The 27565-nt window shown below is 45.4% G+C and overlaps 2 protein-coding genes across 6 annotated transcripts; one reads left to right on the plus strand and one right to left on the minus strand.

Annotated features, from left to right (window-relative positions):
- Positions 1-1206: 1206 nt before the first annotated feature.
- Positions 1207-10189, minus strand: AIRIM (AFG2 interacting ribosome maturation factor). Of its 5 annotated transcripts, none has more exons than XR_012497148.1 (6): positions 9897-10181; positions 9433-9710; positions 6845-7024; positions 4274-4396; positions 4026-4101; positions 1207-2819 (listed from the first exon to the last, which is right to left on the minus strand). XR_012497148.1 is itself a non-coding variant. In XM_019726566.2 (6 exons), exons 2-5 carry the CDS (start codon positions 9705-9707, stop codon positions 4064-4066), a joined length of 612 nt encoding a protein of 203 aa, XP_019582125.2. In that variant the 5' UTR covers positions 9708-9710; positions 9897-10185; the 3' UTR covers positions 1207-2819; positions 4026-4063. The 5 variants fall into 5 exon arrangements, 4 of the variants coding, with proteins under 4 accessions (XP_019582125.2, XP_019582124.2, XP_074190512.1 ...); XM_019726566.2 differs by having other exon boundaries at positions 4274-4392; positions 9897-10185; XM_019726565.2 differs by having other exon boundaries at positions 1207-4101; positions 4274-4392; positions 9897-10185.
- A 144-nt stretch (positions 10190-10333) lies between these two features.
- CDCA8 (cell division cycle associated 8) lies at positions 10334-26876 on the plus strand. The gene is made up of 11 exons (XM_019726563.2): positions 10334-10457; positions 10623-10735; positions 10857-10985; positions 13734-13774; positions 17967-18039; positions 19804-19880; positions 21316-21380; positions 22267-22362; positions 23494-23620; positions 24374-24460; positions 25561-26876. Exons 2-11 carry the CDS (start codon positions 10639-10641, stop codon positions 25603-25605), a joined length of 837 nt encoding a protein of 278 aa, XP_019582122.1. The 5' UTR covers positions 10334-10457; positions 10623-10638; the 3' UTR covers positions 25606-26876.
- The last annotated feature ends 689 nt before the right edge of the window (positions 26877-27565 follow it).

Consider the following 27565-nt stretch of genomic DNA (forward strand, 5'->3'; position numbering starts at 1 on the left):
AAGGGCAAAAGTGTAAGACTCTGGCACACAGCCCCAGGACTCACTCCAGCCCTCCTGGCTATGGGATCAGAAGGGAGATTAACTGGCAAGGTTGCAGCTGCCCTGAGAGAACCTTGGCTGCCTCCTGTGCCACTGCCAAGCCAGATGAGGGCTGCACTTATTTCTGCTGTTTGGAAGAATCATGTTCTAAGCAGGGCTGGGTATTCAGGAAACCCAACTCTTGTCACTGCTGAGTAGGTGTTAGGGATGCTTTTGCTTTCTACGGCAGAGAGGAAACAGTGATGTAAGGGAAAGACCCCTTTCACCAGAACCAAGAAAACCCTGGTGCAAATTCTGGCACTGTCACTGACACGCTGTGGACACTTCGAAAACTATGTCTCTCAAGGCATACTTGTTTCACAGCACAGAGCTATACATTTAGGTGACTAATAAATCTCAAGTGAATTTCAACCCCTTAAATGTTTATAAATTTCCCCAAAGCCCTCACATACCTCCTCTCACTTCAAACTTATAACCCTGTAAGGACATATATCACCCTGTCCATTCTACAGATGAAGAAACTGAAACAGAGAAGAAATGACTTACCCCAGATCACTTGGCTAGTAAGAGGCTGTGATGAGACTTGAACCCACGTCTGGTCATTTGCAGTTCAGCAAGGTTTTCCCTGCGTTGATTAGCAGTGCACTGGTTCTTTCCCCGCACCCCTGAACCTGCGTCCCCAGTTGTGCACTCTCCCTACCTTCTCGAAGGGAGAAGAAATTATAAACCACCCAGAGCTGGAACAAGTTGCAGATGGCGCCTGGCCCCTACCAGCCTGATTCGAGTCCGACATAATATAACCACCAAAAAGCCCAGACGCTGGGCAGGGGCAAGTCCTCTCCAGAGCCTAGGATCCCACTGGGTTTGAAAAACCCCTCCTCTGCCTGGCAGAAGACTCTTGTGATTGATTTCTAAATGTGGATGGAAAGAGACAGGAAAAAGAAAGAAACCCAAATTCCTCATTCATCCCAACAGATTGTCTCATGGACAAGGAAGGGGGTTCTGAACACAAAGAGTCTATTTCCCCAACTGAGGGAACAGAAAAGAACTCACATTTGACATCTCAACCCACAAGCCAGTGGCATGCTTGGAGGAGGGCTAGAAGGACTCCCACGATGACGAGTCTCCCAAAATTAGTTTCTAAATTTAATGATTCCACTAAAAATATCAACAGAATTCTTTTTTTATTGGGGGGTGAGTGGGTAGGGTGGGATTAGCAAATTGAAAAATTCCAGGGAAAAAGGCAGCATGAGCAGGTGGGAGTTGAGGGAAGGTTGCTGATACCTACAGATAGTAAGACTTTGGAAATAGCCTATATGTCCGTCAGTAAGGGACTAAATAAATTATGGTATACCCAGAAAACTATGCAACTGTTTAGAAAAAATTAAGGTCGCTCTTTATGTATTTACATAGAATGATCTCCAAGATATAGTACGTAGAAAAAACAAGGGCAAAACTGGGTATACAGTATGCTACTATTCATACAAAATTATGGGGAACACATAAAAACATAGTTGCTTGTTGTATAATAGTATCGATTACCCCAAAACTTACTGACTTAAAACATTTATTATGTGTTTCCATGGGTCAGGAATCCGGGCACAGCTTAGCTGGTTGCGTCTGGCTTAGGTCCTCATGAGGTTGTAATCAACTTGTTAGCTGGGGCTGTGGTCTCACCTGAAGGTTCATCTGGGGAAGAGAGGCTCTACCTCCAAGCTCACTCAGGTGGTTGTTGGCAGGCATCGGCCTCTCACAGGAGGTCTTTTTTCATAACCTAGTTTCAGAAGTGACATCCTATCACTTCTGTTGTATTCTTTTCCCTAGAAGGAAGTCTGTAAGTCCAGCCCACACTGAAGGGGAAGGGACGTACACGGCGTGAATACGACTAGAGGGGGATCACAGGGGCGAGCTTAGAGGATACCCAGCACTACACTTCCATAGGCAAAGAATATTTTTGGAAGACTACACCAGAAACATTTAACATTGGTTGCCTCCAGGAAATGGAAATGAGTAACTGGGGGAGACCTTTTCATTGAATATGCTCTTGTACACTTTGAATTTTGTATAAAGCAATAAGCACAATGCCTGGCACACAAACTTTTGATACATGTTGCCTTCCATTCTTTCTCAAAAGCTGTCCCCTGTGCATGGAACGCCCCACACTCCTCTCTTAGCAACCAAGTAAAATTAGCCTCAAGCCTAACTCAGGTGTCGCTGTCACTGTCACTACGAAGTATTCTCAGGAGCAGGTACTAGTTGTCACCTCTGTTCTCCCACAGCATTCTGTTTTAACCTCAAACACAACACTTTAATGACTGTATTACAATTTAAATCTCTTCAACTCCGTCTGGTCCTGGGATCATTAGCATCAACATTATCTGGAACCTCAGACATGCAGAATCTGGGCCCCGCTCCAGACCCACGGAATCAGAATCTAAATTGTAACAAGATACCAGTGACTTATATGTGCATTAAAGCTTGAGAAACACTGGTTTTAATCTTTCCCTGGTTGAACTAGAAACCTTTCTAAAGCTCTCTTTCATCTCTGTCCTCAGAATGCATCATAAGACCTAACACCCAAACGTCTTTTGAGTTAAGTTTTATTTACAATTATTATGCAAGTAATAGGATAGTTTAAAAAAAGTTCCTAGAAGAATATATATCATATTGTTAAAAACAGTTATCTGGTAGGTGGACCATGTACACTTTCACTTTCTGTTAATACTTCAATTTTTTACCATCAGGATGAATTGTCTTTATAGGCAGGCAAAGGTGGAGATCTGAGAAAACAGGCAAAATGTGAGATATAATACATTCATAAAATGGAATATGATAATGTATATGATGGTACATAATTGTGGTGGTCTACATTTACTGATATGAAAAAATGGCCAAATTATATATTTTTGAAAAAGACATTTAACACTATGTATAAATGATACCATATATATATTTTTTAATTTGTGAATATGGACACTGAAAGGATACATATAAAAATCTCTCTGATGGAGCTTGTTTTGTACTTTTGTACATTAAATTTTTAAAAAATTTTCCTATGAGTTTTTAAAAAGCATATATCACTTTTGTAACAAGAAAACAAAAGGTCATTTTTATTTTGAAAATTATCTATACTCTTTGTTAAGCCCCTTTACACCCAACGACCCAGATTTTTACAACAGCCTAGGAAGTCGGTGGGTCTGGAAGTACCACGACCATTTCACAGATGAAGACACCAGGCCTCAGAAACACAAACCTGATCACCGGACTCGGGGGTAGTGTTCTCCCACCCACGCAGCTACTCCAAGATCAGAGGAATGTGGCAAATCAGTTGCCAGTTTTGGTTCAAAAAAACCCCTGTGATTTTAGGAGACCCATTATCCTGTGACTTACTCTCAGATATTAAGAGCAACGAGAGAGCACCTTCAAGGACAAAGCATTCCGAATCTTTCCTGCTGCACCACCTCCCCCTGGCGGTAGGCTCTGGAAACTAAAATGGGCTGAATGGTAAGGACCTCTGGCAACTGGAAAACAATTACTGTTTTCCATCCACATCACTCCTATTTCTTTAAATCATCAAAGTCACTTTCTCTTTCTTTAAGTGGTTGAGGACTGACACAAAACCAGGACCTGGTATCAACTAGGCTCAGAGCGCTGCATGACACCAAGGGCGGCACGAGTCTCCAGCCCCGTCCTTTCCTTCCCTCCCACTTCTGTGGCTGCTGTTCCTGCCCCCTGTGGTCCTCTGCACTGCTCTTCCTCCATTCTCTCTGCCTCCATCCACTCCCCTGAGCCTTAGGAAAGGGTGACGGGCAGCCCATGTACCCTCAGCCATGACCTGGCAGGGAGAAGCCCCAACATCAGAAACATCGAGCACAATTCTCCCGAAAGTCAGTCCTTAGGCTCATCACACTGATTTTTCAAACATGTCAGGTTGCGATACTGAAATTTCTTTACAAATACCAGAGGGCAGCACTATCAGTCTTCACCTGGGTTCCCCTGGCCTCCAGATAAACACACAGCTTCCTTACTCTTCCAGGAAGAAGGAAACATTCAATAGGGTATCTGGAATAGGAAGAGAGAAAGACTGTGACATACCACCTCTCCAGAGAACACAAAACATCAGACTGGTAAAGGCTACAGAGGCGTTGGGAGGGCATCTCTACAAAGCTTCCAAAGAAGTGACACGGCAAGAAAGGAGGCGAGGAGACATGGGGGAGTGAGTGAGAACCAGTACCTTGTACGAGGTCTTGGTGTTCATCCTCCGAAATCCGGTCCCAGGCCTTGGGCACAGCTTGGATGTTCGGCAAGTCTCCCCAGTGGATTGAGGACAGGAGGTACTTTCTCTTCAGGTACCTTCCTAGAAGTTAAGGGCTGCTCAAAAAGAAAATGGAGGACGCTGAAGGGAAACAATACCCTGAAGAGAGCTACAGGGGCATAAAAGGGAAAGTGCAGCTATCATGACATTTTCCAGTGGCAGGATCCGCCTACGCTACCTGTCTTTACTGAGCACCTCACTCACGTGGCTCTGTGCTGCACGGACAGAGGGACAGAACACTGCTCCTGCAACCTAGGAGCTCACCACGACGAGGAAAAAACTAGAAACTGAAAAGGAAGACTCTACGTGAGATAAAACTCAGTGGAAGTTCAGAGGATGAGTTCATCCAGTTTAGAGGGTAGCAGGAAGGTTCCAGCTCGGAGGAAAAGCATATGCAAAGGCACAGAAGTAGGGAAGCCTGGAACGGATTCAGGGACAAGTAAACCGTCCAGTCTGGCTGGTATGGAACAACGTGTAGAGTAGGAGGAAAGGTGGTTGAGAAGGCAAGTTGAGCCAGAACACAAAGAACACTACAGACCAAGATGGGGCGTCTGCACCCTGCCCTCCCCCAACACACGCTACCCAAAACTCCTATACAAGCAACAAGATCAGCACTTAACCTCCTGAAGGTATACGGAGTGAGGTCACTCACTGGGGATGGCTTAGAGGGAAAGAAGCTAGAGACAGAGAAACCTGTCAAGAAGCTGCATGTGATTAACGTCCAAGTGAGGAGTAAGAAACTGGACGAGGCAGTGGGGATAGAAGAGGAAAGTACAAAAAGCAGCAGGGAAACAGAATCAAAGGACTTGACAAGCGCCTGTATAAACATGCTCCGAACAGTACGTGGCGCAAAGTGCTCAGTAACGTTAGCTGCAGTTACAGCTCCTACTGTGCACGCTGCTGCTATGCTGCAATGAAAAAAGAAGAGAGGGAAGGGTGGGGGGGCGGATGGCTCAGCTGGTTAGAGCGCGAGCTCTCAACAGCACGGTTGCCGGTTCAATTCCCGCATGGGATGGTGGGCTGCAACCCCTGCAACTAAAGATTGAAAAACGGCGACTGGACTTGGAGCTGAGCTGCGCCCTCCACAACTAGATTGAGGGACAACCACTTGGAGCTGATGGGCCCTGGAGAAACACACTGTTCCCAATATTCCCCAATAAAAAAAGTTGAGAGAGAGAGGGAGAGAGAGAGAAAGGGGGAAGTTGTTACTTAAGTTTCCACACTGGGTGATTAGACAGGGTTGATTCTACAACTAATGGAAAAGGGAGTTGAATGTGAGGGCTAGACAGAGGAGTTTGATTGTAAACCTGACTCTGTACTTCTGTGAGCAATCCAGTTAGAGGTATCTCCAGGAAACTGAAAATCAAAATTAGAGACAAGAATAAAGACTGGATTTGAAGTTATTCAAATGAATGTAGAACCTTAAACCAGCAGGTAAATGTGAGTATCAGACAAGAATTGAGAAAAAAGCCAGACTCCAACCAACTGGTCTTTCAGCTTCTATCTGGCCCACACCGCCCACAAGTCTTTCCTCAGAACACAGCCAGGGTGATTCTGTTACAAACATACTCGTAGGGGGTGGCCGGTTAGCTCAGTTGGTTAGAGCGCGGTGCTCATAAAACCAAGGTTGCCAGTTCAGTCCCCACATGGGCCACTGTGCGTTGCGCCCTCCTATGAAAAAAACAAAATAAAATACACGTAGGTTCGATTATGCTAGAACTTTCTAATAGCTTTATGTCTCAGTCACAGTAAAAGCCAAATCCTTTCAAAGACCTTTAAGGCCTACATGCTCTAGCCCCGTCTCCCTGACCACATCTCCTGTTAGGCTCCCCATCTTCACTCTGCTCTAGCCACCCTGGCCGCCTTGCTAGTTCCTGAACACATCAGGCACACTCGCACCCCAGGGCCTTTGCATGTGATGTCTCTTCGGCCAGGAACACTCTTCCCCCAAATAGCATATGGTTCTCTCCCTCACACTCATCAGGTTTTTCCTCAAATGTCGCTTTCTCTGTGAGGCCTGTCCTGCTCACCCTATTTAAAATTACAACCTCACCCTCACCCCTCACTTCCCCTGCTTTATTTTTCTACATAACACTTATTCTGTTTTCCATTTTTTTTAAATCGTTATCTTATTTTTATTAATCCTTTTTTTTAAAGGAGGGTACAGCTCACAGTGGCCCACACAAGGATCGAACCGGTGACCCTGGTGTTATTAGCACCGTGCTCTGACCAACTGAGCTAACCAGCCACCCCCTCTGTTTTCCTTTTCTATTGTCTATCTCCCAGCACCTAGAACAATGTCTGGCAGGGAGTAACTACTCAATAAATGAGTTGAGGAATGATTGTACGCAGGAATGCAGGATGAACCCAAGTTCAGGAGCCGAAGAAAACTAGGCCATACTCTACAGTTTTGTACTCTTGTGAATTTTGAAATTAAAAAGACTTCCTGGAACAGCTCTGGACACTATCTGAAGTGTGTGCAAAGGATACGAACTTCGATAATGTCTCTCAATGTCTTGCAACCACTCCAACATGTCAGCCACAGAGGGGCTCACACCTGAAGCCTGCAGGACAGCGTCAATGCCGATTGTGTCTGCGTGCTGCTCATAGATCCGAAGCACTTCTCCCACGTGGCTGCTGACCGTGTCACGCACCTTGAGGAGGGCAGCTCTGAGGGAAGGAGTCCGACATTAGGCTCCTCATGAGCAAGGCGAAGGCAAGTTTCCTCAGGCTTGGCACACTGACATTTGGATCGCATGGTTCTTTGCGGTGGGGGCTGCCCTCTGCACTGCAGGATGTTTAGCAGCTTCCCGGGCCTCCAGCCACTGGATGACAGGAGCAAACCATGCCCTCAATCCTCCCCAAGTTGCAACAATCAATAACATCTCCAGATAGTGCCAAATGTCCCAGTGGGAAAAACTGCCTCCAAACGAGACTCATTCATCTATGGAGATTGGTTACAGTGGCCCAAGACTTAAAAACTGACTTAAAGATGGAGAAGCTGAAGAAGTGACATGGCTCTCAAACCTGTGTGATGAGCCCAGCTGCCAAAGAAAGTGAAGACCAACGGGCCTTTCTGGGGCTGCCATAAGCTATATAAGGAGCAACTGCTCACACAGCCCCATACCACGTATGGGAAAGGAATAACCAAGAAGAAATTGAAGCAACAAACTAGGTACTATCCACATGCTACCTAGCCCAACATAGTAAGTTCTTGAAATTACGTACAGTTTAGGCTCTCGATGCACACAGACTACTGTGGATCATAGGAAAGTTACTTATTGACAATCGTGTATAAAAACAGCCTGTTTTGCTTACTGCACATCCTAAGTACCTAGAACACTGTGGCTGGCAATAGAACACTTGTTGAATGAATGGAAAGGGTTACTGTGAAGGTTAAATGCAATAATGCATATAAAGTGCTTAGGGAAGTGCCTAGCTTACAGTTAGTATCTTTCTTATTCCACTGGTGACTCCAAGGGGCCCAGACACCAAGACTAAGGCTACAATTTCCCCAAAGGCAAGACATTCCCTAGCTTAGAATTATGGCTTTCAAAATGTTTGACCACAACTCGCAACTGAAAAATAGATTTAAAATAAGAGCCCAGTACCCACACACAACTATGTAATTAATTAAAATAAAAGTTCACTATTTCAGTCAGTTCACTGAATGTCTCCCTTCTACTCAACTAAGGAACTAAGTCTGGTTCATTGTGGTAGTCCCAGAACCCTGTGTTTAGCATTCCATTGGTGATTAATAAATGTACTTCCTACAACTGAATATAAAGGTCCCCATTTTTGACAGTTTCCTATTAGTCTATGGCACAGACTCTATACGCTAGAACCGTCTTTTGTTCTGGTCAAGGAGAGGCCACACGGGCCCTGTCTTTTCTCTGTCCTCATAATCTCTGTCCTCTAACCCATAATCTCTATAAGACAGAGAGTCTAATATTAGGCATCATAAGGGCTGAGCGATGAGCTGGCCCTGGGCCCAAAGACACTAGTGTACAGCAGAACAAAGTAGCGGGTAAGAGGTCTGGCCTTGGTGCCAGGCACACGAGGGGTAGAATCCCAGCTTTGCTATTTGCTGTGAGACCAGAGGCAACCTGCTTGAACCTGTTTCCTCACCTGCAAAATGGGATTAAATGAGGTTAAGTCACAGAGGTGTTGAGAAGGTTTTCTGAGATCATGTATGTAAAAACTCTTAGCTCTGGCATCCACCAAGTTTACATATACAGTTGACCCTTAAATAACATGGGCTTGAACTCTGCAGGGAGATATTTTTCAATTGACCCTCATAGTTCAAACCCGAGTTGTTCCAGCGTTCCACGGAGGGATACCCAACCAGGGCCATGCGGAGGCAGACTGTAGTTATACCAGGATTTTCCACTGTGCGGGAGGGGGGCACCGCTAACCCTCTCCCCGCCCCCACCTGTTGTTCAACGGTCAACTATAGCGCCTCACTGTTTTTTTACCAAAGAAAAATGTGGAGGAGAACTAATAAGCTTTCTCCACTGCTTTTTTGTTCCACTTCAGTAACTTCTCCTAAGTCTACAACTGCCATGCCTAGCCTCTGACAAGGGAAATGCCAAAAATGGCTCTTTGACAGAGGTCCCACTGCAACGGATGCAAAGGATTAAGGTTGAGACACCTCCAAATGCCATGCTCTCAGTAAAGAGAAAAACACTCTCCTAACTGATCCTAGCCACTTAGGGAACACCCGGTTTTAAAATTCCGCCAAGAGGGGCCGGTCAGGTGGCTCAGGAGGTTGGAGCGCTATGCTCCTAATGCCAAAGGCTGTCCGTCCGATTCCCACATGGGTTAGTGGGCTCTCCACCACAAGGTTGCCAGTTCGACTCCTCAACTCCCACAAGGGATGGTGGGCTGTGCCCCCTGCAGCCAGCAATGGCAACTGGACCTGGAGCTGAGCTGCGCCCTCCACAGCTAAGACTGAAAGGACAACTTGACTTGGAAAAGGCCCTGGAAATACAGTTCCCCTTCCCCAATAAAATCTTTTCTAAAAAAATAATAAAATAAAACCAAATTCCGCCAAGAAAGAGGGCTATGGAGCCTCTTACAACTTCTCCCCCAGCTTGTCCAGGACAGTGTCACCAGCCTCCAGCTGCTTGCGCCTCAGCCGCTCCTTTAAGTCCGGGAAGGCCCGAAGTGACGGCACATCCTCAAACCGCAGATTCTGCGCCGCCTGCAGCTGCTCCGCCAAATTGCGGAGGGAGGCCAGGAGGGGCTGGCAGTCCCTCAGAGAGGCCTGCCACAGGCGCTGCTGCTCCTCCACCACGGGAAAGCACTTCTTCAGGGCCTCCTGCACAGCAAGCAATGGTCGGTCCTGAGTCATCTTCTGTTGAAAAAAAACAACAACAGAGGAAAACAAAAAAACAGTATTTGGGTCCCAGGTCGGTACAAGTACCGGATCAAGGGTGGCAATTATTTCCGTTCTCAATGAGTTTCAACTAAACTAGGGATTCCTCAGGTAGGGCTGTCTATCCCTTCCGACAGGAGCTTCTGGTGCGAGGCCCTGTCTTACCTTTAAGGGGCTCTTGGAAAGCAGGGCCCTCGTCTCCCACCTCGGGAAAGGTTTCCCGACAATCCCTCGAAGGAGGCTCTTTTGGGGCTAGGACAATCCGCGGTTGCCGACAGCGGATTCCGAAGCCCAGTCTCCCCCTCGCCGGACCCGGGCTTCCGGAGCCGGAATCTTGTCTCCTCTCCTTGAGACTGCTGGCTCCTTTCCTTAAACCAGCAGGAAAACTTAAAGCTAAAGCTATCCAAGTTTGAGGACCCGCCAGAGCAGCCAGCCTGCGCCCGCAGTGTCTCTGCGCATGCCCCAATGCAGCTAAGTCGAGAAAATATGTCGTGTAACCGCAATGCTTTCTGGGTGCTGTAGTTCTACGTGTGAGCTGGCCGCCTGATTGTGGAGCTTCCTTGTGATTGGACGTTGTGGATCCTCCTTCTAAGACCGCGACTTCTCATTCGTCAGCCTGTGGCAGTTTGAATTTGGTGACGGCGGTCGCACGTTGTTAGCCACTGAACCGCTCCCTCTGAGCATCAGCAGGGAGGTTTTCCTCAGCCCTTGTTTTGAGACCCGCAGGTACGATACTCGTAACTCCTTTAGTCCAGACCCCGAAGGGCAGCCCTCCCCACCCCACACTAACCCCCTGGGGTGCCCGTCCTGTCCCGCCCCTTCGCGGCCCCTTTACTTTCCTTTCCCAACTCCGCTGCTGACCCCTGTGGCTGGATCCCCCGCTCCCTGCAGCCTCCACCGAAGCGCCATGGCTCCGGCTAGGAAGGGTAGCAGTCGAGTAACCAAGACCAACTCGTTACGGAGCCGGAAGCTCGCCTCCTTTCTTAAGGACTTCGATCGTGAAGGTAAGGGGCGGAGTCGGTGTTGTCGCGACTACCTGGGACAGTCGCGGGGCCGCAGACCACGGATTCACGGTCCGTTCACCCGCCGGATGACCCGTGTTCTGTTGACTTTGCCCCCTCACAGTGCAAATACGATCCAAGCAAATTCAGTCAGACAGGCAGAACCTCCTCAAGGAGATGGATAACTTGTACAACATCGAGATCCTGCGGCTCCCCAAGGCGCTGCGCGAGATGAACTGGCTCGACTACTTCGGTAAGAGCTGCTCAGTTCCCTCGGGCCTCGGCCTTGAGCCCCTCTGTGGTTACCGCGACAGCCTTCACTTTAGGCCTTCCCTGATAACTACAGGAAATTGCAGCCCCATTTCCTATCTCACTTCCCTGCTTTTTTTCTCCTCCTTAGCACTTAACCGTCATTTACCCCTGCGGGTAGTCAAATGTTTCCTCTAAAAGACCAGGCAGTAAATATCTTAGGCTTTCTGGGCCAGAGGCTTCTCCGTCCAACTACTCAACTCTGCCGTTACATTTCCAACAGAGCTGTAATGAATGGGCATGGCAGTGTTAAATAATACATATTTATGGACACACTGATATATATGAGTTTCACATAAGTTTCATGTCTCAAGAAATAGCTTTTTTATCCAGATATTTTATCCAACAACTTACAAATGAATGAATGAATGAATGACTTGGTTTGTTACCAGAGCTCAGATGAAAGTTATACGATGCTTTCTGAAGTTTATGGGAATTGCCAACTTAAAAAGGGCAAATCAATTTGTGAAGTGCAAGGACCTAAGAGTTTTCCTGGCCAGAGAAAAATCCCAACCTGTACCCTATCCCCTTGTTAAATGTCCAAGGAAATGCAAGAGATTGTCCTTTCTGCTTGGTTACCCTTACTTTTTCTTTCTTTTTTATTATTAATTACTCAGTCTTTAGCCTCCTTCCTGGGTAGAAATGCATACTCTGCTCAAATAGTATTTTAATGATCTTTTTGGCTTGCCTTTTTATTTATTAATCTATTTGTTTGCACATTTCTATAAATATTCATTGAGCATGTGTCAGTCCCAATGCTAGGTGTTAAAGATGCATTGGGAGCAGAGGCTGGTTAGCTCAGATGGTTAGAGCATGGTGCTGGTAGCACCAAGGTTGCCAGTTTGATCCCTGCATGGGCCACTATGAGCTGCGCCCTCCTTTAAAAAATTTAAATTTAATTTAAAAATAGATAAATAAATAAAGGTGCATTGGGGAATAATAACAGACATTGTCCCTGCTCTCAGGAACTTACAAGTTAGTAGAGAAGAATCATTTAAAAAATTCACACAATTATATAATTAAAGTTATAAGTACTACAAAAGAGATAGAATATAGTGGTCAATAAGCACATTTATATAGTGCATCCTACACCAGACAGACATTTACCAAGTGTTTTACATGTACAGTCAGTCCTCACTTAATATCAATAGGTTCTTGGAAACTGCAACTTTAAGTGAAACAACATATAACAGAATCAATTTTACCATAGGCTGATATAAACAAAAGTTAAGCTCCTATGGCTTATTTATTTATGGTCACGAAAAACATCACCAAAACACTTCTAATATTAAACATTGAAATAAGTGTTACCTCTACATATATTGAAGAAAGATTAATAAAAACAAGTAAGAATTATTTTCCAACCCACTTATTCCAGTTCACGGTCACAGGTGGCTAGAGTCTCTTATGGCACAAGGCAGGAAGGAACCAACCCTGGACAGGACGCCCTTCCATCGCAGGGCCGCTCACTCCCACCCCCAAACTCACTCAGACTGAGACAATTCATACCAGTGTACTTCACGTGCATAACTTTGGGATGTGGGGGGAAACTGGAGAATCCAGAGAAAACCTACACAGATAGGAGAGAATGTGTTAACTCCACACAGACAGTAGCCCTGGACCGGAATTGTTTTTTTTCTCTCCTCAACATTATAATGAAATGATGTTGAATGGAACCATGTTATTCGAGGAGCTGCTGTATTAACTAATGTTATCCTCATAACAACCTATTAATAGTATCCCTATTTGATAGATAACAAAATCAGGGCCCAGAAACATTGGTTACTTTGCTCAAGATCTGATGAGCTGGTGAGTGACCGAGTCTATCTGGATATGGCATGTTCTGGTTCCAAAGCCTGAGTTCTTAACTGTCATACAGGACACTACCGTGTTTCCCTGAAAATGAGACCTAGCGGGACCATCTGCTCTAATGCGTCTTTTGGAACAAAAATTAATATGACTTGGTATTATATTATAGTGTATTGTATTATATTATATAAGACCCGGTCTTATATTAAAATAAGACCGGGTCTTATATTAATTTTTGCTCCAAAAGATGCATTAGAGCTGATGGTCCAGCTAGGTCTTATTTTCAGAGAAACACGGTACATATAAGAGTTTCTAGCAGGAGGACCTAACCTAACTTTATTCTACATCTAAGCTTGCACAGACCTCTTCATTCAACACTCATTTACTACATACGTACTGTGTGTCATGTTTTTGCTAGAAACTATGGATATTATCTCTGTCCTCAAGGAATTCAGTTCAAGACGGGGTGGACACTTAAAGCGCTTTGAGTAGCTGTTGGGTATGGTGACAATGAATAACTCAGCACTTCGCAGTCATCTGCTGTAATAGAAAAATAAATAGAGTTTTGGGTTTGAGCTGAGTTTTGAAGGATGAATTAGACATTTGTTGGGTCCGAGGAGTATTTGGGGCAGAGGAAATGATAAGTACTGGGCCACTGAGTCATGAGACACAGTGGCACATTTGGGAATAACAGGAACTTGGATGTGGTGGAACATGGAGTAGGGAGGGGTCAAGCCTGGAGAAAGATTGGACTAGATTATAGAGGTCCTTGATGGACCAAGGGCTTAATCTGGTCCAGTTTTAGAAAGATAACTAGTCACATTAGGGAAGATGGTTTATCATTAAAATCTGATAGTAACTAAACAAAATGTTCTTTTTAAAGCCCTGGGAGGAAACAAGCAGGCCCTGGAAGAGGCAGCAACAGTAAGTGACTTGTCCTATTTTGGAACTGTTGGGTTTTTTTTTGTTTTTTTTTAAGTTTGTTCTGCTCACAAAATCTAACTAGTGGATGCTTACTCCGGAAGAGGCTCCATAGGGGACATTATCTGTTTACGTCAACCAAAAAATCACAGTTGTCAAATGCTGAGTACAGATGAAGCTCATATATGATAGTTTCGAGCCCTACGAAGGGAGGCAGTTGTTTTTGGCAGGTTCTTTATAGTCCTTCGCCCTGACCTCTTCAGGAAAAGTAAAAAGCCTCAAGTCCAAGCTCCTTCAAGCCCCTGGGTCATAAAATGGTAACCGAAACCTGCTAGGTGACAAAGACTGTTGCTTTATTCTGTCTTGCTATAGAAGTTGTGCTCTTGCTTGGGACTCTCAGGATTCCCTACCCCCTTTCACTTCCTTCCTCCCAGCATCAATACCAGGGCTGAAGACAGTCAGATGGGAGGCAAAATAGTTAAATTTGTACTGTCCAATACGGTAGCCACCAGCCACATGTAGTTATTTAAATTAATTAATAAAATAAAAAATTCAGTTCCTCAGACACACTAGGTACATTTCAAATGTTTAGAAGCTACATGTGACTAGTGGCTACCATATTGGACAGCTCAGAAATAGAACATTTCTGCCCTTGCAGAAAGTTCTATTGGACAATGTTAGGAGCTGGTCCATAAACGGGTTTCACAGGGACCCGAGGCACTCTAAAATCATTCATGAGCAATGTGTGTGTGTAAATCCATTTGTGTATCTTTCTGGGGAAAAAAATTATTATAACCTTCATCAGATTTACAAAGTGAACCAAAAAATATACATCCTTCTCTGAGTTAATTAGAATTATTGGAATGTCAAGATTTTGAAGTGATCTGAGTATAAAGGGTAGCACTAAATAGTGGATCTCCACCAGCCTCAGAAGTTAAAGATACTTAGGAGCCAGTTGTTCAATCAGGAAAAAATTCGAGAGTTTGGGGGTAAATATTGTAGGAGAGGGGTGGGAAATAACTGAAAAATAAAAATAAGAACTAGTAAAACATTTTTGGTCCATGCTTTCTCTTTCTTTGTTATATGTTCCCCCACCTACACATTCAGATCTAATGCTTCAAAAGTAATCTGCTTTCAGAAGTAATTTTCAGTAATGTTTCAGAAGTAATCTCAGTAATTTTAAGTAATCTCAGTAATTTTCAGTAATGTTTCAGAAGTAATCTCTTACTTCTGAGATGATTTATACTCATTACTAGCTAATGCATCACCCTCTTTAGAACTACAAATCAGAGCTTCTGATGATAGCCAGTGTCACCACACCAAGTCAAGAGAACATTAGCCTTAGTTAATATGATTTCAAACCCAGGGAAGGAATGATACTTTAGTTCTATAGCTCTTAATGGTTGAGTATGTGGGGGGTTCCCAAGATGACTTCCAGGATTTATAATTTTCACTAGGAGGACACTCAGGGTTCAGCATATATGGTAGTCCCCCCTTATCCACGGCGGATACGTTCCAAGACCCCCCCAGACTGAAACTACGGATACTACCATGTTTCCCCCAAAATAAGACCTAGCCGGACAATCAGCTCTAATGCGTCTTTCGGAGCAAAAATTAATATAAGACCAGGTATTATATTATATTATACTATACTATACTATACTAATATTATGTTGTTTGTATTATGTTATATTATATTATATTATATATTATAGACCCCGTCTTATAGTAAAATAAGACTGGGTCTTATATTAAAATAAGACCTACCCGGACAATCAGCTCTAATGCATCTTTTGGAGCAAAAATTAATATAAGACCAGATCTTATGTTATATTATATAAGATCTGGTCTTATATTATAGTAAAATAAGACTGGGTCTTACTTTTTGCTCCAAAAGACGCATTAAAGCTGTTTGTCCGGCTAGGTCTTAGTTTCAGGGAAACACGGTACTGAACTCTACAGAGGGTGCCAAAAAAAGGTATACACATTTTAAGAAGGGAAAACTGTATTTAAAATTGTAATACTCAATATATACTGATAACAAAAGATGAATACAAGTCACGTTTGACTTCTGCAATTACAACAGGTACTCAAAATGGTTACCATCAGCGTCCAGACATTTCTGATTACGGCAAACTACTGCTTGAGCAACAATGACCAAAGTGTCTACTTGTATACATTTTTTTGGCACCCCCAGTACATACTACTGTTTTTTCCCTCTACATACATACCTATGATAAAGTTTAATTTGTAAATTAGGCACATTAAGAGATTAACAACAATAACTAATAATAAAATGGAACAATTATAACAACTGTAATCAAAGTTAGGTGCATGGGGTCTCAAAATATACTGTACTCACCTTTTCACTTGAAGCAGCTTATGGCTTCTCTTTGGCATATCCAAATTGCCAACATCACTATTGTGCTTTGGGGCCATTCTGAAGTAAAATAAGGGTTACCTGAACACAAGCACTGTGATCTCATCACTGAGACGGTTACTGAGTGACTGAAGGGCAAGTGGCATATGCAGCATGGATATGATCTGGTGGGATTTCATCATGCCACTCAGAACAGTGTGCAATTGAAAACTTACGATTTTCTATTGAATATTTCAGACTGGTTGATCATGGGTAACTGAAACCATGGATAAGAGGGGACTACTGTAGTCATACTCTGCTATGATTTGTTACAGTGAAAGGAGACAGAAGATAAGCAGAGGGAACAGGTGGATGGGGCAAAGTCCAGAGGAAACCAGGCGCAAGCTTCCAAGAGTCCTTTCCCAATAGAGTCACACAGGACACGCTTAATTTAACACATGTGAACTGTAATCTACTAGAAAAGCTCATTAGAGACTCAATGCCCAGGGTTTTCATTGGGGCCTGGTCACACAGGCATCTCCTACCTAGCACATACCAAAATTCCAGACTTCCAGAAGGAAAGCAGGTGTTCAGCATAAACCATATTGTTTATACAAATCTTAGGCAGAGCGAGCCACTCTTAACGGAACAGTGGGAACTGGGAAATCCAAGTTCTAGTGCCAGGCACGGGCCAGCCATGTAAACAGGTCTTTCCACGGCTATCAGTCTGAGGCTGGTTAACTCCTCTGCACATTAGGTGATCAGTGGCCTGCCACCAGTGATACCTTCATAACTTGCCAGTTGTTCCTAGAGATGGCAGAAAGCTGGCCACCACTTTCTGTTCCATCAGCCATTTCAGACATCACTAATCTATTCCAGTACTGTTTCTTGGTAAGCCCGGACAGCCTCAGAATCCATCTCTGAGCACTCCATGTAGTCCCTACCAATCCAGAGATGAAACCTGCGTCATTCATAGTCTGTAAAAACTATTCTGATATTTACGTGTGCCCTATGAAGAAAGGCCTACAAATTATGCCTGCTCTTGGCTATTCCCAGACATGTAGGTGGTCACCGCTGTGAAGTTTAATTAGAATGGTGACTGGGAGCCTTGTTGAAAGGCCCAGGAGTATCTTATGGACCCTCTAGATTTAAAAAGAGAAAAATGAGAAGTCTGACACAGCACCAAGGGTCATTAGGAACTTGTATTTGCTGATGGAATGGAAACAAGAGCAACTGCTTTGGAAGTAATTTGGCATAATATCAAGGCTGAACATTTGTGTACCCTAAAACCCTGTCATGCCTGACCCTAACTATACAGCCAAGAGAAAACTTGTACATGTGTGTCAGATATATGTAATGACAGTTCAAAGTAGCAATGTTTGTAATAGCAAACGTCTGGACAGGATATTGAACAAATCCACATGGTGGGATATTATATAGCAGTGAAAAAAGATTAACTACAGCCACAAATAGTGGTCAGAAACAAAACCAAACAAAATATTGTTTAAGCACATATATATTTGTGAACACACACACTTTTAAGCAAATGGGATGATAGTGGTTTTCTCTGGAGAATGACAGAATCAGGAGACTTGTTACCTTTGGAGGAGAGACAAGGAAATTGAAAGGGAAAAATACATAGCTAGGAGCAAGTTATTGGCAATGTTTTGGGTCTTGGGTTTTATGGTGGGTTTATGGGAATTTATTATATTGTGTTATAAGTAACGTAATAATCTTTTGTATGTATCAAATAATGTGTTTTTTAAAGTAATTGTTTTTCATCTTAAAATATTGTTTTCCTCATATTTGATGGAATATTCCTGGTGTTTATTATAGGCTGACCTGGATATGACAGAAATAAACAAACTAACAGCAGAAGCTATTCAGACACCCCTGAAATCTGCTAGAAGTGAGTACTTTTTAAAATCCCTTGTTGAACCAAGAGAGTTGCAGCCCAGCGTGGTTGGCTGGCTGCTCGGGTAGGCCTCACTGATGGAGCCTCTTCCCTCTAAGAGTCTCGGTCTTATAAATGGAGAAATTGGATTTTGGCTGCTGCATTCAGGTAGTTGTATGCAGGACTAAACTAACCTAATTCTGCCGACTGATGTGTGAGCGAAAGTGAAAGGAGAAAAAACAAAAGCTGTGCTGGAAAAACCAAACATGCTACCTGCTTGCTTCCCCTGAGTTGGAGAGGTTAGCAAGATTGAGAGGTGTTACAAGACATAGCCACACAAGCTGTGACTCCCTGATTGATCAGAAGGGCTGAGAGAGAATTGTAAAAGGACTAACTTTCTCAACATGTAATTCAGTGTTACTTGATTCAGTGACCCATCCGTGTAAAATTCACATACACACCCCACACTCTGAGAAACATTCTTATAGGGAAGTTTTAGGGGAAGCTGGTTGTAATTAGTGAGCATGGAGTCAGGCCAGCATGGGCTCTCTTATGGACTTAATGTCACTGTCACCATCTTTGGTAACTCAGTGCATCCAACTCTTGTAAGGCCATCCATGGTTTCTCGGCTGCCCACGCGGGCAACCCGCTCCACTGGGCAGGGCCAGAAACACGGTCCCGTTCTTCCTCTCACTTGCCCTCCGTCAGCAATGGCTTGTAGGGTGAAGAAAGCATGGGGAGATTGTTCACTTTCCTAGTGCCATATCCCAATCCCGCCTCCCTGAGGTTATGACGTAATTGGACTTGGGTGTTCCCAGAGTTCCCCTCAGCCACGTATTTACAATCTGTTGGGTCACTTTGTAGAATTTCTACGTTTAGGTAGTATGAGTTTCTCTTTTGAGTCCTACCGATTTTGCTTACTTGCTGTGTGTTGTGGGAGTCTTCTGATTTCACCCGAGAACTGAACACACCAGAACCAATGTCAACAAGCAGGGGAAATGGTTTTGTGCCCTCTTGCCCACTGCATTTCACTGCATTGTAAGCTATTTTTTTAATGTAAATATAATTATATTCTTATTTAATATGTCAGGGGAGAAAAAAGCTTAAAAGTCATTTAGTCTGATCTCTCCCCCTATAATTAAGTGCAGAATTTTCTCTCTAGAATCCCTGTTTAGGACTGTCTAGCTCCTAGCTGTACATATTTAGCAGTGAGACACCTGCTAAGTTTCCTCGTGGCATCTACATAAATAATAGTTTATTATAGCAGATAGTCTTACTTATTACAGTGTGTCTAGTACTGTCCAAGGGGCTTACATTCATTCATCACATAAATACATAGACATTTATAAGGACTCGGTTATGCTTTGAGGATGAAAATAACAAAGACCCTGCTCTTGTGGAGCACACATTCCAGATCTCATCATATCCCTACTAAGTGACTCCTCCCTTTTATAGGTGAGGGAACCGAGGCACCACCAGGAAGCCATGTGACGTAGTTAGTGGTAGGGCCAGTCCTCGAGCTTACGTCTGTGCATCTCCAGAGTCTGCACGCTTAGTCACAGTGCTGGGCTGCCCAGACAAGGCCCCATATGGGGTTTCTTAACCACTTTGGTTAGTTTCCTTTGTCTAAGCCCTCATTTTTCAAAAAACCATCTTTATATTGGGTCTATTTCTTGATTACAGCCTAAGATTGCCTAAGTTTTATTTCCTATAAGAAATGTGAATGCGTAACAGTTTCTTCTCATGAGAAATACCACTCTGTTAAACTCTTTCTTACAGCACGAAAGATAATACAAGTGGATGAAATGATAGTGGAAGAAGAAGAAAAGAAAAATAAGAAACCTCAAACGGCAAGAGTAAGTAGGTACTCAGATCCAGGGCTGTGGACTGACAGATGAGGAAATACTTAAAATACAATGTTGCCTTCCCAGAGTTCAGGTTAGTAGAGAAGACACCGCTTAACATGGCTAATAAAAGTGATCACAGAAGTGTGTACAAAGTGTGTAGAGCATAGAAGAGGAGGTTATTAGGTCTTACCTACCCCTTAGGACACAGCTAGGCCTTCAGGCCTTCAAAGTGAGTGAGATTTCATTAGCTGGAAAGAAAGGGGAGGGAATTCCCAGAGGAACTATGAAAGTGGCCCTCTAAGGAACAGGACGGTTTGGGATGGCCGGGATACAAGCTCTGAGGGTAACCTGGGTAGAGTGGGGTCAGGTAATGCATGGGCTTGTGCGCCAAGCTCAGGAGTTTCAGTTTCATCAGGTAGGTAATGGGAATGAGAAGGGACAGGACCAGATCAGTATTTCAGAATAGTATTCAGGATAAATGGGAGAGGGGAAAAATGAGACAAGGACACCAGTTGGGAAGTTATTGCAATTCTTGAACTGAGGCTCTAACCGACCCTATAAAAAGAGATCGTTTTTAGATAAGATTTAAAAGGGAGAACGGGCAAGAATGGTGGAGGAAAGGAGGAGCCAGCAATGACTACATGGTTTCTAGCTTCGGCGACTGCCATCCGGTGGGATGTGGGACAGAGAAGGAACAGTGGTGCTGCTGAGGGAAAGGGGAGCGGTTCATGTGTCAACTGTCAGCACGTTGAGTGTTTAGTATTTTCCCAGGACATCTAGCCTAGACAGAAATTTCAACCTGGAGCTCAGAGAGGAGGAGGAGGAGGAGGAGAATGAAAGCCACACTGACTCCCAGGTCTTCAGGGGGTTGTCCCAGTGTGGGAGTCGATGAGGTGCAGGGAAAGCATGGAGAAGGGGGGCTGAGGGAAGAGGGGAAGAGAGAAAGAGGAGCTTGTGAGGCGGACTGCAGAGGGACAGCAGAGAAGCAGGGAAGGGGGGTCGATCTTGGAAGGTAAGGGAGGAAAGAATTGTCAGAAGATAAGGAGAAACTTGTCAGTTACCTCCGAGGACTCAGGAAGGGGGAGCACTGCCGAGGGTTCCTTGGACTGGGCACCTGGGGTACCCAATCCAAGGATGACCTTTGTGGTCGGTACACTTTATGTAAAGGTGGGGAGGGGTGGGGTGACCAGCCAGGCTGCAATCAGTTCAAAAGAGATTTACCCTTAATCTTGGCCAAAACCCTCTACTATTTTGAAGACCAAGCCAGGTATAAGTTCTTAGTTGATCAATTATGTTGAATTATTTAAGTCACTGAATTCTGCGAGATAACCTTCTTATGTTCAGTATTAGTTTTCTTTTCCAGAGCTGGTCCCCCTCTCCCTTATCTTTCTCCTTTGTGGGCCAGGCTTTTTGTAACCTCAGTGTCATTTCATTGTGACTTCAGGTCAAAAGGTGTCCTCCATCCAAGAAGAGAACGCAGTCCATACAAGGAAAAGGCAAAAGCAAAAGGTAATGGGTTTTCCAAATTCAGCTGTGTGTTGTTGGTTTTATTGAAGAGCCACGTTCATGGCAGTGAAAGGAGGTGAAGGGGCGTTTGTGGCTCCTGTTCTAGTAGACCGTAAAGTCATCATACCCTAGAGTGTGTGAACTGGGCGGCCTCTAGAAATGACCTGACCCACGCCCGCCTCCAGTTCTTCTGCCCACGTTCTCTTTCCTCCCCTCCACTTTTTAAAACATGCAAACAGGGAGCATGTGGCCCAGAAACATGAGAAGTGCTGCTATTTTGTTTATTTAATTGCCTAACAGTCTATGTGCAGAGCTACCCCACGGCCAGTCACAAAGTGGCTGTCACTTACCACTAGTTCCTTGAAACGTCCCTCTTGGTCTTGCTAAATAAAGAATCACCATGGGCTTCACCTAATTCTGGTCAGGAGTGGGAGCTACGTCTCACGCGTAGGAAAATCGTCATGGGAGGCGGGTGTCTGTGAAGGAGTAGGCTCCTCCCGGTTCTCCCTGAGCAGTGGTGACCGCCTAGCAAGAGGACAGCGACTCCAGTTGGGGGGCCTACAGCTCTTGAGAGGCGGTCTCCTGCCTCTCGTGCCATTAGCTTGATTGAGAAATCAGATTCTGGAGGCAGACTGCTTGGGTTCCGAGTTCTGGCCCTCTCCTAATTGGCTGTTATCTTGGGCAACTTGTGTAAAGTCAATCAGCTTCTGTATCTGTAAGTGGGGATAATAATGGTGCTTCTCGTAGGGTTGTTAGAAGGGTTACATGAGTTTATGTAGGCGGCCAGGGCACCAGCTGACAAGGTCTGTGCTCTCCGAGTGTTACCTGCCTCTACTGCTGCTGTCATTGACCTGAGCTGGTGCACCTAATGGCCATTTCTTACCTGTAGGTCAAGCAATTATAACACTGTTACCCCAGCTGTGGGCCGAATGGAGTTGTCTATGGTGAAACCAACTCCAGGCGTGACACCCAGATTTGACTCAAGGTGAGTATTGAGAGCAATGCTTGGATTTTGGTGGGAGCCCAACATTTACCATTAGTCTGGAAAAAAGGATGTTTAAGAAAATACTCCTGACTCCATCCCCGGGGAAGCCCTCAGAGGAGGGTAATCATCTGGGCCTCCCTCGGGTGCAGGTTCATCTGTTTTCAGCAACAAAATGATTATCTGATGAGAGGGAGAACATGCCGTCTCTGATGACGAGCAGGCCTCTAGTGACTTGTGGTCCTTCTGATTCTGAGCCAAAGTTTTGGAGGTAGGTAGTTAGTTAGTTAGGTTTAGTGGATAGGCATTCTCCTATACCCTTGGTGAAAACTGACACCACCTTTTGGGAGACGAGTGTACAAAAGAAGTTCTGGCAGCATAAGTTAATCCCTTCCATAAGCTGGTCAACTGAACAGGACATGCTGTATAGCCAGTTAAAAAGAACTAGATCCGTATGTGCTGATAGGAGAGGAGCGTCAGGATTACAAGCATCTCCAAGCTGTCGTAACAGGCTGTCCCCGACGAACCCATTTGCTTTCAGACTCAGCACGTTTCTGGAAGGATGAATAAAGAATTGAAAGTGCTTATCTCTGGGGTGGAAAGAGTGAGGACTCAACTTCTATTTTATTTCCCATTCTTCTTTGTTTTGGGGTGTGTGTTTTTTCCCCCCACATGAGTATACGGCAAAGGACATTTAGGGGAAAATAGGTAGGAGCATTTTAACTATCTTGAGAAAGTTACTTTGGGAATTAATACAATGATATAATCTCTAAATCGTCCTCCTTTGATCCTCTTGAAGCACTTAGCTACTCCTGGAAATACATAACCATAGTTTATTTCTGGCTTTGTGGATGGATGGATGACATTCATATGGAACTTTTGACCTAAAATTTACATACATAAGAATTAACTGTTGCTAGATGTATGTTTGATAATTACAACCTCCCTTCTCCAGCTGTGTTTAGTCATTACTGCTTAAAAAGACTTTTCCCCCTAAATTTAGAACTTGCCTTCTTAGAAATGTGTGATTTGAAAGCTGCAGCTTGAGGCCAGATGGAGTTCATCAAGGGCTCATAGAGCCTGGAGTCCTTGACTCTGCCAAGCCATCTTTACAGAGATTTTCCCACTTTATAGGGTCTTCAAGACCCCAGGCCTGCGTACTCCAGCAGCCCGAGAGCGGATTTACAATATCTCAGTAAATGGCAGCCCTCTTGCCGACAGCAAAGAGATTTTCCTGACTGTGCCTGTGGGTGGTGGAGAGGTAAGTGTTTCAGAGGGAAGCCGGGCCACAGCGTGCTGCCTAGTCAGCATGGCTTTGCCTGGTCTATCACCCACTTCCTTCCCCCCAAGTCCTTTTGGTTGTACGGATCCTGGGCTCCACATTTACACAGGACTCAGAACCCAGTTTTCTCTCCCAGGTTAGAGGCCCAGACTAGGAAGGTCCTTGCCAGCCATGGGTTCCGTTTGTTCGTCAGCTAATGTTTGTGCACCTGTCTTGCAGCAGGTCCAAGATGTAGAAGACATTCCTGCCCTTGAAAAGCAGTTTAGTAGTCAGATAGGCTCCCAATTAATGATAACATCATCGTGTGGCGCCGGCAGTAATGGAAATCTTAAAGGGAGTGCGTGGTGGGCACCAGCAGGCTGTGTGCCTCGTCTGACGGGAGCACGAGCCGTCTCTCACACTTTGTCTAACTGAGGTTCGGAAGCAGGCTGAGTACAGCCAGGTGCTGACCCACCATCTGGGAGGGAGGGCGCTTCATCTCAGATGTGCTCTGCAGGGCATTTCTAAGCTGATGTGTGTGCCCTGGCACCGGGGTGACGCAGCGACTGGCCAGTGCAAAGCACTGACGTCACAGTCTCCGTAGAGACACAGTGACAGCCTGGGTCCTGTCTGTCTTGCGTCATCTGCCCAAGTGCAGGACACCAAGGGGACCCTCTGGGGCGCACTGGGCTGCTGGAGGGAGGTTCCTGCCCTGAGAGACATGCCAATCGAACCCCTCTGCCCTCCACACAGAGCATGCGGCTACTGGCCAGTGAGTTGCAGAGGGTTGACATCGCACAGCTGGATCCAGAGGCCTTGGGAAACATTAAGCAGCTCTCCGTAAGTCATATTCATCTCCACACCTAGGGTGCCTCCGAGAGCCTTTTGTCTGTGCGGTCTAGGCTAATGCTTTGTACCTAACAATTGTATTGCCTTCTTTCCCACGAGGGGTTTTCCCTGTTACCCTACTTACCTAGCAGCAATCCTGTCCCTACTTGATGCTCCGTTTCAGTCCATCCCAGACTACCTGCCACCGAAGTTGTGCAACAGAATCAAAATTCAGGTAGTTGGTGCCCATGTGTCAGGGCACAGTGACCTGAAACTTCCTCACAACACTTCAGGAATCAGGGAGGGGCTTGTTACCAGGAATTCCACAGAATCAAAGAAAGCAGAGAACAGCCAGGCCTCAGGGCGGTGGGACTGCCAGCGACGGGAGTTTATGGAGCTCCACTCTGAGGCGCCAGCCCCTCCAGCATCTTGCTGTTTGGGCCCCGTGCACTCATTTCTCTTGCACTTCGTCCCTCAGCAGACTCCACAAAGGCGCTTGGTTCTGCTCTCCCTGAACATTGGTTTATCGTGGCTTTGAGTAGCCACTCTTGTAACTCGCTTGCTCCATTGCCTAACACTAACTGCCCAGTTTCTTGTCTTTGTTTAAATTCTCAAGAGGAGGAATTCAATTGGCTCAGCTTTTGTCAGATGGGCCACTTCCCAGGTCCAGTCTTGGGTGGTGGATGGGAGCACTTAGTGGAAACATGGTTGCTGTAGGTCCACCCTTCTGGGGAGCCTGTGAAGGGCTCAGCCTAGGACCAGGGACAAGGGCGCCACGGCTTTCCAAAACATATCCCACTAAACGTGGTGAGGTCACACACACATGCAGCCACCCAATCTGGTGACGTTCATCATCTAGCTGACCTACAGCATTACTCTTCCCAAATTATACCTTCACTGTCTCACTTGAGATGTTCTTTTGTTCTTTTGTTCAAATGAGAAACAGATTCAGAAAGGTGAAATCATTTGTGATACAAATAGAGAATGGAGGGCTGATTCTCTCAGACCTGCCTGACCCCACGTCCAGCGTTTCCTGAGTAGACTAAGTGGCTAACTGGGCAAGTATACCCAGTGTCATCTTCTCTAAGTGACCTGTCTCCTTTTCTTTTCAGAGCCGTCTTGCCCAAATCTGCAGCAGCATACGGACTCACAAATGAGGCTGCTAGTCCAAGAAGCCAAACTTGACAGGATGGATCTTCCATGGGCATTTCTGGGACCTTCTTCCCTTAAAGCTTATTGTGTGTTTGAGTGTGAAGTTCCAGAGCAAGGAGAGGTGTTCCTCTTGGAGAATTCGGGAAGTGAGGAGACATTGTTCCCCCATCAGTTAAAGCTTTGCTATTCACACCTCCCAGTCCGGGTGACAAAGACACTGCCTGCTGCGTCCCTGCCATGACAACTTCCTGTCCTTCTCCCAGCCCAGTTCTCCTTCCTGCTCTCAGAGCTGCAGTCTCCTGCTTCCTGTGACTCAGCGTCCTCTCTGCCCTGCCCTAGTCCCAGCGGAGGTGGCGTGGAAGACCCTCATGTTCTGGGGCAGACTGCTGACTCGCCCTCATCACAGTAGCCTCTGCATCCGGTGTTTCTGCTCTGCTTGTGCTTGAAGCTGGGAGGTTTGGGCTCAAAGAAGTGAGAGCTCTGGGCCATGAATGGGCAGATCCAGAAAGCTGGGAGGAACCGTACAAATGCAGTGGGACAGGATGAGTCACAGCAGTGACCACAGCAGGACACACCTCCCCCTCCCATGGCAGTCCCCTCCTCCTGTGGGGGGTACTCAGTGGGGCTTTGGAATTGCATTGTTATGCTCAGTAGTTTTTTTCAGGCTGGCTTATAGAACCATGTTTTGTATTTATCTGTTAACCGAAGACCAAAAATTGGTTTGGAGGCAGTTTCCATGTCTTGCTCCTCTACCTCTCCAGTTAGTGGGAATTTGAATAAGGAATTATGGGGCTTGGATGAGTCTGGGTTTTTACATGACTGGCACAGAGCAACTCTCTCTAAGCTCTCCGTGGTCCCGTGGTCCCTGCCACGTCTGTAGACTTTGCAGAGAGCGCTTCTCTCATGGGCTTCGTGGGGGCAGTGGGTGTAACTGGTGTGGTGGCCTCATTCCACGTGTGGCCTGTGCCCTGGACCAACTGGCACCTCTGCCCCCAAGAAGCACCTGATGTGGTTCAAGAATATGGGAGCTGAGAGCTCCCACCCCAGGCTTGAGAGCAGTTTTCTCATGTGTGGCTCTTTCCTGTGTATTATTTTGCTGGCTGACCAATCTAGTAATCCCGTCCTGTTTAAGTTGTCTTCTTTTCAGGTTGTTTTCTTTTCTCTTTCCTAAGACTTTTACATACTGTTTTCCTCAGTAATGGTATCTCTAAGCTGATTTCTTCTAATCGGCTACTGAAAGGTGTCTTTTTTCAATAAATTGTGGGTTTGTTTTTCATCAGTGTTCAGCTTGCCTGTCACCTCCAAGCCGTGCTACCTGGACTAGAGGCAGCGTTGGAGCTGAAGCTATGAGGGTGGGGGTCTGTGAACAGCTACTTGTCTCACAAGATTGAAAATCTTACCTCAGGCAGAATCTCTCTGATAGCTGAACAAAGGGCCCTCACCCCCAAATCCAGGACAGAGATAACCTACCCCAAGAACTTTTCCCCCAGTACCTTTGTTCCATGAGCTAGAAATTTACCTCTGGGAGGTCAAAACCTCGGTATCTATACTTCACCTATACAGTCAAGCCTTGGCCAGGAACAAAGCCCGGGCGCAAGCAATTCGGTGATCCTGCTGCTCATGTCCCAGAGCTCTGGGGCTCTGGCAGGTCTGCCTGCCCGGAATTCTTTCTACATTGAAAATGATCAGCATGGAACTCATGGAGGAAGAGAACCATCTGGTTATTACTTAGCCAGGTCACCTGCCATTGCCAGTTTATGGAGAAGGACGCTTTGGTCAGTGACACCATTTGGAATAAAAGTTACTCATTTCAAGGAATTAAGTCCCCAAACCTGAGGCTTCTACCCTTTCCTTTTACCTGGTACAGTGTTAAGAGCCTGACATCAAGGAAACACTTAGGATCCAACATGCGTTACCCAGAACCAGGCTCGCCCTATTTCACTCCATTTGCTCCACTGCCCAAAG

Source organism: Rhinolophus sinicus, linkage group LG06 (genome assembly GCF_036562045.2).
Source record: "Rhinolophus sinicus isolate RSC01 linkage group LG06, ASM3656204v1, whole genome shotgun sequence".
In the NCBI taxonomy this organism is placed as follows: domain Eukaryota; kingdom Metazoa; phylum Chordata; class Mammalia; order Chiroptera; family Rhinolophidae; genus Rhinolophus; species Rhinolophus sinicus.

Excerpts from the sequence above, each read along its gene's own strand:
- AIRIM (XM_019726566.2), bottom strand. The coding sequence starts at position 9,707 with ATGACTCAGGACCGACCATTGCTTGCTGTGCAGGAGGCCCTGAAGAAG. Across the intron at positions 7,025-9,432 it reads GACAAGCTGGGGGAGAAGTT|AGCTGCCCTCCTCAAGGTGC; the intron begins GTAAGAGGCTCC and ends TCCTTCCCTCAG. Across the intron at positions 4,102-4,273 it reads ACACCAAGACCTCGTACAAG|ATACCCTATTGAATGTTTCC; the intron begins GTACTGGTTCTC and ends TTCCTATTCCAG.
- CDCA8 (XM_019726563.2), top strand. The coding sequence starts at position 10,639 with ATGGCTCCGGCTAGGAAGGGTAGCAGTCGAGTAACCAAGACCAACTCG. Across the intron at positions 10,986-13,733 it reads GAACTGGCTCGACTACTTCG|CCCTGGGAGGAAACAAGCAG; the intron begins GTAAGAGCTGCT and ends TTCTTTTTAAAG. Across the intron at positions 21,381-22,266 it reads GGAAAAGGCAAAAGCAAAAG|GTCAAGCAATTATAACACTG; the intron begins GTAATGGGTTTT and ends TCTTACCTGTAG.